Source organism: Prionailurus viverrinus, chromosome C1, assembly GCF_022837055.1.
Source record: "Prionailurus viverrinus isolate Anna chromosome C1, UM_Priviv_1.0, whole genome shotgun sequence".
Lineage (NCBI taxonomy): Eukaryota > Metazoa > Chordata > Mammalia > Carnivora > Felidae > Prionailurus > Prionailurus viverrinus.
The window spans coordinates 81,543,238-81,555,000 of NC_062568.1; the positions used below are offsets into that span (position 1 = coordinate 81,543,238).

The 11,763-nt window shown below is 47.0% G+C and overlaps 1 protein-coding gene across 5 annotated transcripts in view; it reads left to right on the forward strand.

Moving 5' to 3' along the window:
• Nucleotides 1–11,763, forward strand: part of ZEB2 (zinc finger E-box binding homeobox 2) — a 130,180-nt gene that overhangs the window by 1,840 nt on the left and 116,577 nt on the right. For 2 of the 5 annotated variants that reach the window (XM_047872658.1, XM_047872654.1), the window contains exon 2: nt 1,047–1,188. In XM_047872658.1, the coding sequence (XP_047728614.1) occupies nt 1,116–1,188 (73 nt within the window). In that variant the 5' untranslated portion in view covers nt 1,047–1,115. The other 3 variants (XM_047872655.1, XM_047872657.1, XM_047872656.1) reach the window with 3 other exon arrangements.

The window sequence follows — 11,763 nt, forward strand, 5'->3', positions numbered from 1 at the left end:
TTTAAACTAATCCTCGAGGCACAGCATCTTCCCAACCTCCACCGAGTTTTCGGGATTCTCCTCCTCTCCTGCCTGCCTCCGAGGTTCCCCTTCTCCAAGTTTTGACAGTTTCAGCTGAAAAAATGCAGCGCCTCTCTCGATTTTTAGGTACAAAAGTTTCGAAGCCAGAAAGGATACGATCATTTAGTAGAGCTTAAAAGTATTGCCGTAGCGGTTGGACTTTCTCTTTCCTTTCTTGAGGGGATTAAAAAAAAATTCTACTGGAACTATTTAAGGGAACCAGTGTGGGGGAGCATGTGTGTGAATGAGGTGGGGGGAAAAATACTTAAGTAAATATTGTCAAAGTGGCGGGGGGGGGGGAGGTGGGGGGGTGGGAAGCGACGGTGTCCAAAGAGGCTTATAATTATACTTCTTATTTCGGCGTGAAACGGGAAATCTTAATTTGGGGGCGGGGGACTGGGGGGAGGCAGAGACAGTGCCTCGATAAACTCCAAAAGGGGAGGGGAGGGGGCGCGGGGCGAGTGGGCTTCCTATAATTACTATTATCAATTTGCCCGAGTGTGCTTCATCCGGGGGCTGCTTCGCGTTGTTTGTTTGTTTGTTTCCTCTGGGGAATGGGGTTGTGGGGGGTGGGGGGGGGGTGAGACAAGATGAGAGCGAAAGAAAGCCTCGCCTCACCCCAAGTTCCCGAGCCGGGCTGAGGACTTTTCCGAGGAAAGGGTCCGCCTAGCCCTGAGTCAAGCAGCCTTACTGTACCGCCGTGTGCATTCCCTCATACGGTCAGGAGTTATGACTCATTTTGAAGATGTAATTCTTGTCTCTCTGATCCCCTCGCGGGTGCAACACAGCAAACAGTAACAAACACAAAGCGCCTCGGGGCCAAGGCTGGGGGTGGGGGGCGGGGAGGGGGCCGCCGAAGTTTCGCTTTGGCGTTGGGGGGCGCGGATGGGTGCTCGCCGGGGCCCTGGCCCGGCTCCCCTGGGCGGCCCGCGCGCGTTTCAATGGGCGCGGGCGATGCCCACATTGTCGCTGTGTTTGGTTGCTAGATCGAGCCTGCGTGCTGCCGAAGCAGGGCGCCGAGTCCATGCGAACTGCCATCTGATCCGCTCTTATCAATGAAGCAGCCGATCATGGCGGATGGCCCCCGGTGCAAGAGGCGCAAACAAGCCAATCCCAGGAGGAAAAACGGTAAGAAGCGGCCCGAACCAAACTTTTCCGGGCCACTCCGCGGCTGGAGACCCGGGGAGAAGGCGGGGGAAAGGGAAAGGGAGCCGAGGCGGCGGCGGCGGCGGCGCCCGGGGCTCGCGGGCGAGCCTCTCTCCGTGGCCGGCGCCGCAGCCCGGCGCGCGCGGCGACTGGACCCGGGGAGTTGGGGAAGTGCCGGGCAAAGTGAGCGCGGGGCGCCGGGGGGCTCCGAGCCCCGGGGTCCGGCGGGGGCCCCGCGCCCCCACCCCCGCCGCCCCCTCGTGCCCCCGCCTCCGCCCTCCCTTTGCCTCCGCCTCTCGCTCCGCTGGCGCCCGGTCCGCCGGGTCCCCTGGCCGGGCTGCGGGAGCGTCCGGCGAGGGCAGGGCGGGGGCCCGGGCGCCAGGTCGTGCAGGATCCCGGGGCGGGGGGCGGGGGTGGCGGAGGAACTGCGAGGGCGGGAGAGGGGGCCTGGGGCTGCGCCTCCGCGAGGCTTAAAGTTTCTTGCCGGAGTGTCGCGGCCGCCTCTCCGTACGCCAAGTAACGGTCCGCGGGCAGCGGGGCCCGGCCGGGCGCGCCCCGACCTCGGGTGGGAGGGACCCGGCCGGCCCTGCGCGGGGTCCGGCGGGGTCGGCGCGGGCTCGGGGGTGGGTGGTTCCTCTCCAGCGGGCTCTGGCCCCACGCCGGGGACTGGCGGAGTCGCGGAGAGCAGGGAGACTTTTCTGGGCAGTTTTCTACATGGTCAGGAGGAGCCCGTTATCCAAGCTGAGTCAGGAAGGAGGAAGGAGATGGGGGTGCGAGAGGGACACACCGACCAGAGGTGGGAGATTAAAGGGGTGGCTGTTAATAAAGTCCGTCTTGGAGAAAGGCAAAGAAGGGATGAAGAGAAGGGGGAGAGAGAGAGAGAGAGAGAGAGAGAGAGAGATCGACCCCCTAGGTATTACCCCCGAACAAAATCGTGGGAATAAAAGAGAAAAGTGATTGGCAAGAGCGCAGAAGGCGCCTGGGGGAGGGGAGAGAGCTGGGGACCGGAGAGGGTGCCGGGGGTAGCTGACAGAGGATACTGAGTTTGAAAAGAAAAAAACCAACCCCCCAAAACAAACAAGCGAACTAGCGCCAGCTCAGACTGGGAAAGGAAACTTCTCGCTCCCTTCGATCTCAGCTTTATCACCCGGCGCGGGGCCGCGGTGACGCTCCGGAGCCGGACGTGGGGACGCGGCGCCAGCCCGGCCTCCGGCCTCCCGCAAACGCAGCCCGCACCTCTCGGGGACTGCCCGGCCCACTTGGAGCAACTTTCCTCTAGAGAGGACAATTGTGCGCGCCCCCGGCCTGCCCCGGAGCTGCGCGGCGCAGGGAGGGGGCGGCCGGGGGAGCAGTGTGGGGTGCTGGAGGGAGAGAAAACACAAAGACGAGAGAATTTTGATTAGAGACAAATGATGCTTCTCTCTCTGTCTCTGCCTCTCTAGGGTGTGTGTGTGTGTGTGTGTGTGTGTGTGTGTGTGTGTGTATCTTTTGCTTGTTGTGGTGGAGGTGTCGAGCCATATGGGGGAGTGATAGAGGAATTTTAGTCAGAAACTGTTCGTTACGTTATCCTGCCTTTTCCCTTTGTGCTGCCTTTGATCTATTTGCTTGGCTTAGTATTACAAAAAAAAAAAAAAAAAAAACAAGTACAATAATATATTCTGAGCTGCTTCCCCAAGATCCAGTTCAGGCTGCCTCTTTTTAAGTCAGTCTCTCCTCTTCTCCCTCTCCCTCTCCCTCTCCCTCTCTCTGTCTCTGTCTCTGTCTCTGTCTCTGTCTCTCTCTCTCTCTTAATTTAATTTTTTTCTTCATTCTAGTATCTGGCATTATTTAAGGTGGTCCTTACACAGGAGACCTCCCCTTCCCCATCTCTGGGTAATTTAGTAGACACTAAAATTATACCTAATGTCCCCCTCTCCTCTCTTGTGTTTCCTCTGTTCCTTTTATTAAATGTTGGTTATTGATTTTCTAAAATCAATGTCTGTTGTGGGGCTTTTTTCCCCCTCTTACAAGTATCTAAAGCACGGTGCTGATCAACTGGATAACAAAAGCTTTGTGTCAAGGAGGCTTTTTTTTCTTATGTTAAACAGTCATTTTTTTTTTTTCTGAGAGAAAAGAGAATGAGATATAAAGCAAGGTTCCCAGAAGTGTTCTTTTGCAGAAGAGACTATTTAGAATGTTTGTTTCTGCTTTCCTGCCTCCTCCCACCCCCTTCGGGATTTTGCCACCGATGACCAGCCTGGCCCCGGCAGTGAGGTCAGGCCAGAGCCCAGGTCTGGGGAAACAGAAGGCTCCAGGCTTCCTGGGAACCCTGAGGGGTGGGGGTTGGCAGAGAGGAAGGCCTGCTGGGGGCTTCGCAGGTGAAACAGAGTGCCAGGGAGGTGCTCAGCTGTGGACACTGCAACCATATCCCCTCCGCCCAGCTAGTAACTTGGGAGAAGCCTCAACACTCCGAAATGGAAAGTTGAATTGCAAATTTTGAGGCATTTATCTCAGACCTTGCATACTTACCAGCAAGCCTTCCATTGCTTACAGCTTCTCTAACTTTTACTACCTGTCTCTTTTTCCAAATAATCTGTAAAACATGCTGTGAATTAGTTACTTGTCAGTGTTTTTCCTTGGGTTTAATCTGACTGAGCAAAATGCCCTGGTTTAGAGAAGCAGGTAGAAGAGTTTTGTTCCCCCGTTTTCATTTTCTTTCTCATCAAGCACATATCCAATGCCTTTCCCTTTGGGAATTGCCAGGATTTATCTGAACTGAGTGGATTTTTCTTCTTTCCTGGATTCATGGAAAAGATGTCACTTTTGAGCTTGTGTCTTTGCTGATAACACTAAATATGATGATGCTTATCAAAATCATATAGAAATTCCTGGAAAGGAATAATGGCAATACTAATCACAGAAGTAAGAAGCTGCAAGGAAAAAAAAAAGATGGTCATCCAAGAAACTAGAATGACACTTTATATAATTTTAATGAAGTCAACAATGTATATATAGACGGAGGCGACAAGAAGAAAAAAACACGTAAAGCAATTGTGTGTGTGTGTGTGTGTGTGTGTGTGTGTGTGTGTGTGTGTTTGAAAGGCTGGTCAAGAACGTGAGTTAGAAGACGATGCTGTACACAATTATTAAAAAGCAAAGGAGAAGGAGGCAGTTTGAGGGTAATAAATGTGCAAAGAGAGAAACAAGAATCTAAAATCCAGCCTTCAAGATTCTCAGGCCAGCAAGATGCTTGGCAAAGACAGTGCCAGGGCCAAATTAATCCATAGCTGACAGTCTCCTTTCCCCCACATGGAAAGGATGAAATCTCTTCCCAGAAAATAAGATGTGCAGGAGGAAAGGGGGAGAGGGGTGAGGGGAAGGAGGCAAAAAGCAAGTTGCCGGCAGACAAGAATGTGTGTCAGTTTCAAGAAAGTTCAGTCAGATGATCTTCAGTCGCCTGACTCACTTTGTAACACTTTCACTGAAGCTGGAGAGGAGGGGGGAAACCCAGCCCCCCTTTTCCATCCCCCTGATTATACCCCACTATCTCCACACAGCCTTGGAGACAGAAATGAGCACTTGGAGCGGGAGATGCCCGGCTGTTGCCTACCACTGGCGCGGGCCGGGGTTGTAACTTGCAAAGTTTGTTGCTTTAGCCCCTGATTGGGGCTTCGGCTCCTGGGGATGCTCCGGCTTCCCTCCTGCCTCCTGAGGAGCTTGGAAGATGGGCCAGCCTCCCCAGCCCACTGCCTTCCAGCATCAGCCTCTGAGAAATTGCACATACACATGCAGGTTGTGACAAAGATCAAATCTGGAAACTGCTTGCTTCAGAGAAGGGAGTGAAGCCGTCTTTTAAATGAAAACTGAATTAGGAGTGGAGGGGGAAAGGAAATGGAAGAAAGAAGGAAAGAAAGAAAAGTTAAATTTGATTTGTCTTCAAACTTTCAGTTAAAGGGTTGGGGATTGTGTGGGGGAGCGGGGGAGATATTTGCAAATGCCTCTGGTCTCTGATTTCCAGTGGTAAAGACAAGGGATAAAGTTGGATGTTTTCAGGGCTTTGGACCCTAGGGGAGAAGCAATCAGATGAGCAGAAATGATTATCCTTTTTTAAGATAAGCCCTCTCTCCTTACCACTTCCTTAAAGGGAGTGGAGGCGCTGGTGGTGATGCTTAGAGGCAGCGGAGGACGGAGAAGTTGCTTCCGTTTCAGAGATGCTTAAGTAAAAAGGGAAAGAAATGCATGGAGCCCTTTCTCAAGGATGTGGCTACCGTCTGTCCTCTCTGAGAGGTGAAGTTGGGCTGGGGCTGCCTGGAGTCAGAGCCCCTTAGTACACACTGAGGCAGGGAAGTTTCCCTCGGATTACAATCGCTTCAAACTTGGCTATCTTTGCAAGTGGGGAAATCTTTTGCAAGTAGCTTTCTTCACAGGGTTGATGAGTTTATAGGGAGACTGGTTTTGCTGATTCTCAAAGCACTCAAAGGCAGTTGGTGTGGCAGGTACCAGTACTGAGGGCACTCCAAAGATAGCTATCTCCATCCTTTTCTCTCTGTGGAGATCTCCGTGCAAGTTTCGTCATGCTGCACACACACAAGACTGGGGGCTATGTATCTAGACTGATCTATTTGTTTTATTTCGGTTTGGGAAAACTAAGTCCACTGGGGCAGAAACATGCCTGCTTTCGTAGCACAGCCACTAGCCTGCTGGCACCCACAGTGGGACGCTCCACCAGGGGTAAGGGCGGGCTAAGGATTTTAAACTTTACATTGTTCTTCTGTTGCCAAATAAAAATAAATTCATGTCTTCAAGCATTTATTTCCGAATATGATTTGAATAAAGCCAAGATTAAAGTTCCCTGCCAAACTGCTATGTCACATGTATGCGATGCTTCCCTCCTTGGTGGCTTAATTTGCTCAAAGTAAAGAAAATTCCAAGAGGTTCTTGAAGCCCCTAATGCCGTGTTAAGGATATTTCCTTGGGAAAATGTATGTCTACCCTGAAGGTAGGGAAGGACGGTGTGGCCAGCTCTCTAGCAGTGCCGCGTTTATTCTAAGATGTGGGAGATTCTTTTCCCTACAACAGTTTTTGTCATCTGCATTCTTCCAAGGCTTTTAAGGTGCATTTTCTTCTGTGTGAAAGGGAACTCTTTGTCCTTTTCCTCTCCAGCACCGTGGCTTCCCAAGGTAGACACTATTTTGTGCCTGTCACAGAGAGAGGGAGTGCAGGTTTGCAATGCTCACAGACAATTGATTGTCTGCCCTAATGTGTTTCATTTACATGTTTATAACGTCAATGGTGCTGGGGTGTCCACTGTACCATTCATTCCCGCATTCCCACAAGGGGGCAATTGTCTGAATGGCCAAGTCAGACACCTTTTTGATTGCTCTTTGGTTGTCTTTTTAGAGCAAAGAAATAAAGGAGGAAAATCTGTGATGCAGAAACACTAGTTGAAAATATACAGAATTAAATGTCACCACAAAAGCAGATGTTAACATAAGCTCAAATATGCTTTTTCGCCAAGATGTGAAGGTTGAAAAAAATAATTCAGAGCAGAGGGAAGGATGATTTAAAACCAATAAATATAGTCCTCTTCCCCCCTCCCAATTTCTTTTCTTTCTTTAGCAGTCGGAAGATGAAATGTGATTTTCCTTTTCATTTTTAAGCCTTGAAACATCTAGGCACCTCCCCATTATTTGTATGTTTGCTGTGATTTGTGAATTTTGTGTATATTTACATAGCTCTGTTTATACCAACAGCGTCAGCTTACCACTTGGAAAACCTATTGAATGACTATTTGGGCTGTGGGGAGTGTAAACTTTTAAAAAGTAAGATCCAAGTATTTCATCAAGCATTTTTTAAAAAGGAAAGCAGTAATAATCAGAAGACTCTATGGAAGTCTTTGCCTTAATAGCTATGTGCCAAATACTTTTATCTTGGGTGACAGTCCTGTCAGAGTGAAAACTCTCAGGAAAAGTGTAACTAGTAGTTACAAAGTAAATAAAGAATTTCGTTTTAAGGTGTTCTGTATTGTTTTTATACTGTGTGTGTGTGTGTGTGTGTGTGTGTGTGTGTGTGTGTTGTCTTGTGTTTCCTCTGAGAAAAGTGAGAGGAAAAGCCATCCATGTGTGTGTTTTTGGCTTTTCTCTTCATTCAGTTCTCCCCTACATATTATGCATATATGTATCACACATGAATACATCTGCTTAAAAAAGGAAAGCTTTCACAGTTCAGATGGTGCCTTGCTGGTTCATTAAGGTAATACAGTTATTAGAAGTTGGTCTGATTTCGCGTGTGGTCCATAAGGAGAGAAAATACTAACTCTTGTGTCATCTGGTAGGAGGTAAATAGGGTGGGGAAACTTTAATAATTTTGTAGTAAATTAGGGAGAAAAAATCGCTAGTCTGTGAAAAGATTTTTGCCTCTCCGGGAAGACACGCACAGTAGCTGCACCGTTAGCTGAACCCCTGACACGGCGGTCTTTTGAATGCCTTAGGTATGATTTCACTTTCGCTCACATCAATGCTGACCTGAATGCCTTTCATATCTGATCCGCTGTGTCTCTCCCAGTAAACATCCCCTGAGGGGAGAACAAAGAAAGGAGCTCTTCTTCTTCTTAATCACAATTCAGCCCTTTCACCGCCGGCAGGCTCCATTTGCATTCTGCCACAGAAAGCCAAGATGAAAAGAAAGAGAGAGAGAGAGGAGAGAGAAGAGGAGAGAGGCCGAGGGTAGTAGCTGAGTAAAATAACTTAGGTGTTTGTGGCTGTTTGTTGGGCTTTCCCTGGTTACCAGCCTTATATAGTTGATGCTTGACCAGGCCTTGTCCCTCCTGACAGGCATATAGTGTTACAAGATGGCATGTCTGTACTATTCATGGCCACCCGCTCAACACTTGAGGTAAAAAGTGTCAGAGAGGGATCAAATTCTCCCTCAGAAGCCTGTTAGACTTGGGGTCAGGTGTGTGGACTTCCCATCTTGAGTGCTGCCTACTATTTGGCTTTACTTATTGTTTACCATCAGACCAGGGAGGTAAGGGCACTGGGGGGGGGGGGGGGGCGCAGCTGGAGGCTGCTCTGGAGGAGAGAAGGGATAAAGTCTCCCAAGGCCCTGCTCTGGTTTCAGGGATGGGTGTCTGGCCCAGAGAAAAAGGGAGAAGTGCTTACACCCAGCCTGAACACGCTGATAAATCTTCAGGAAAACTGGAAAAGACTTTCCCATTTTTTCCCCTGACTTTTTATGATAATTCATATTTTCAAATGAAAGGGGAAAAAAGCCAAGAAAGAAACTCTCAAATGAGCCAAAAAGGAAAAAAAAAAAATTCTCTGAAAAGAATTTTAGGGGGAAAAGTTGTTCTATTTTAAAAAGCTTTGAGGGCTGTAAAGTGCCACGTTTTTCACACCTTCTTCATACTTTTTTTTCAGATTTTTTTAGTATGTTTAACATTTGTGAGATGACAGCCTTTTTGTATCTCAAACTGGATGCTTCAAGATTTGTAGGGAGGGGTTGGTGGTATTCACGTTCTCCTGAGAGAGAAAGTTTATGCCTCAAGGGCTCCTTCTTACTGGGAACTGTTTAAACCCTTGCAGGCGGACCTGTCAGGTTTTACTGTGTTATTTGCCTCCATTTTCAACATGCAAAAGTAACATGCAGTTAATGGTATCGGAAGGAGACCACAGCAAGAGCAGAAAGCTCTCGTGACAACTTTTCAGCTACATTATCTTGCTTCTAAACTGCCTTGTCTTTTTTTTTTTTTTCCTTTCTGAAACCAGTTTTAGATACCAACAGTTTTTCAACAGATAGATTAAGTACATAATGCGCGTGTGCGCACGCGCACACGCGCACACGCGCACACACGCAAGTTTAGGAGTGCAATCGCTTCGAGTGAATAATTGGAAATGGGGGCTGTTCTGATAGCCATGGTGCGGATTTCACTTATAAGAGCAAAACTAGCAGAGATATTAGAAGTTGTACATGAGCATGTGACAGAGATTCCTGATTTTTTTTTTCCCCAGAAGATTTACAGAATTTACAAAAAGAGATTATCCCTACACCTTCCACCCCTCCTATCCACCCCCATGACCCAAGCAATGAAGGATTTAGGCAGATTTACTTCAGTAAACACCTTTGGACACTTGGGGGGAAAGTGGGAGTCTGTTTGCAAAAGGAGGCTTTTGTTAAGTGAGGTACCGGGATAATGCTTTACCAGGCAGCTGTGATATTAACCTACCCAGCAATGCGGGAACACTCCTTAACTCTTTGAGTGCCTGGCCCTTTGCACTCAGCAGATAAAATCCTGGCTCTCCAAAGACACTCAGAATTCTGGTTCTAGCAGTTTAATATTCAGACAAGTCTTGTAGACATGAAAACTGTTCAAGCTTTTAAAACAATGTGGTTTAATTAGATGAGGTGGACTTACATTGCTCATAAGCCCTCCAAATGGTGGTTTATAATTGGCAAGAAAAAAAAAGGAATCAAGGCAGCACATTAAAAATTCCAGGAAATATCTTTAGAAAAGCTATTTTCATTTCCAGCTTTTAAAATATTAGACTATGGTAGCTAGAGGGAATGAAGCAGCTGGGGCCTCTCTCCTTACTATAAAAGACACCAGAAGTTTGTGATGAAGAAAGGGGCTTCAGCTCAAAAAGCTGTAAGAGGCCAGTTGGGACAGTGACACTATCGCAGCCCTCGCATCTTTTCTAGGGGGAAGTGTTGCCTATCTTTCGGAGCTCGGAAGGTCATGTGAACCTCAGAGTCAGGGCCTCAGGCCGACTGTTACCAACGTGAGACTTGCCAAAGCAAGCAGAGAGGCATTTATAAGAGGAAGGAGTTAATGGTTATTTTTTGCTGGGCACAAGAATAACTTTACAGGTGTTGCATTTGGGCTTAAATAAGATTGCCTTATTTAGTTTCGAAAAAGAGTGTAGGTGTCAACGTTCAAGCAGCCACAAATGTGTGAGAAAGTAAAGGGTATGAGACATGACAGGATTAAAGGTGTTTGCTATGTTGTTACACCGTGTGTCAGGCTGCAAGCTCCCTTTGTCACAGCCTCCTGGTGATTTGACAGCGCAGATCTACTTCCCTTCTAGGTGAGACAGCATTTTTTAACTGGAGTTATAAATATGGTACACCCTTCGAGTTGCACCCTGCCTCCCAGATCCACGAATCCTATTTGAAAGCATCTTGCCCTGAGACACAATGAACAAATGCTGTATACAGGGGGCTGTGTGCTCGGGGGCCCGGGCATAGCCAGCATCACAGTAGCTGGCATTGACTGTTGTTTGGCAAGAAGGTCCTTTGCCAAATCATCCAATAATTAAGTTTTATGTTATTTGTATGAACGACCAAGCATGCAGTATTCCTTTTCAAATCAAAGGGAGGCTTAAAATTACTTTTTGAACACTTTCAGACCATGGTCAGGTCACAGTTTGGGGCTGAATTAAAATGATCTCATTCATGATCTAATTGAGGTTGGCAAAACCTTAACAGTAGCAGGAGTACATAAATATAAATCAAAGACCAAAATTTAGCAAATCATATCATTTGCTAGAAATCTGCTCATGAATTATTCCCCAATTGCCAACCCAGAAGTTAAACTTTGTCTCCCCTCAGCAACAGTAACTGTGCATGTTTTGTCAGACTCCTGACAGGAAAGTTAGAGGAGCTGAAGAGAGAAGGAAGATGGTCAGTGTCTCATCTGATATTGTGTGTTTGTGACCCAGGAACATTTGAGAGCTAATAAAGCCCAGTGCATTACAGTGGACGCTGGAGTCCTGGTTAGAAATTAATATGGGCTCTTCTGAAAACCAGACTTTGGAAGAGCAAGCATCGGGGACACGTAAGGGATGTAAGGGGAACAAATATTTCGAGAAGGATCCGAACTTTGCTTTCATTTTTCAGTGGAGGAATGCAATCGTCATAATGATTTATGATTTTTTTTTTTACAAACTTAGTTCTGTTAGTAAGCTGAGTTGAGGGGCTGAGATTTGAAGGAACTGTTAGAATGAAAAGACATTACTGAAGGGCTCATGTGCACATTTAAGTTACCTTTCCTTTAAAAAAAAAAAAAAAACAAAACACTACTATAAAAGTAAGATCCCGGGTCACTTTTCCTGTAATCCATGGGCTTAAATGTCATGTTCTCTTGTATATAATCTGTTTTCAGTTATTCATCTTTCTGGGTTGCTGTGTGTTATTTCAACCTAAACCCACACACACTCTGCTTCAAACTGGAGGAGACCTAATTCTGAACTTGAAATTAAAATTTTAAATCCCACTTAAGTGAAGATATTTTTCCAAGCAAATGACAAACGCAGTACTGGTCAGTTTAGCTAACTTTATTTATCACAACAGCAAATATATGAAGGTGTATTTTTAAGTCACAACAATAAGGTGGAAACATTTTTAAATGATCTCAGGCGATGGAGGTCAATGAGTACATTCTTTTGGGAACAGGTCATTGTCATTAATGATTTCTCATGACAAAAAGTCAAAACATACTCTACATTAAAAAAAATGTAATGGATTCCTCTCTAATAGTTAGGTTGTTAATATGACAATATGGTGATTTTTGTTCTTTCTATA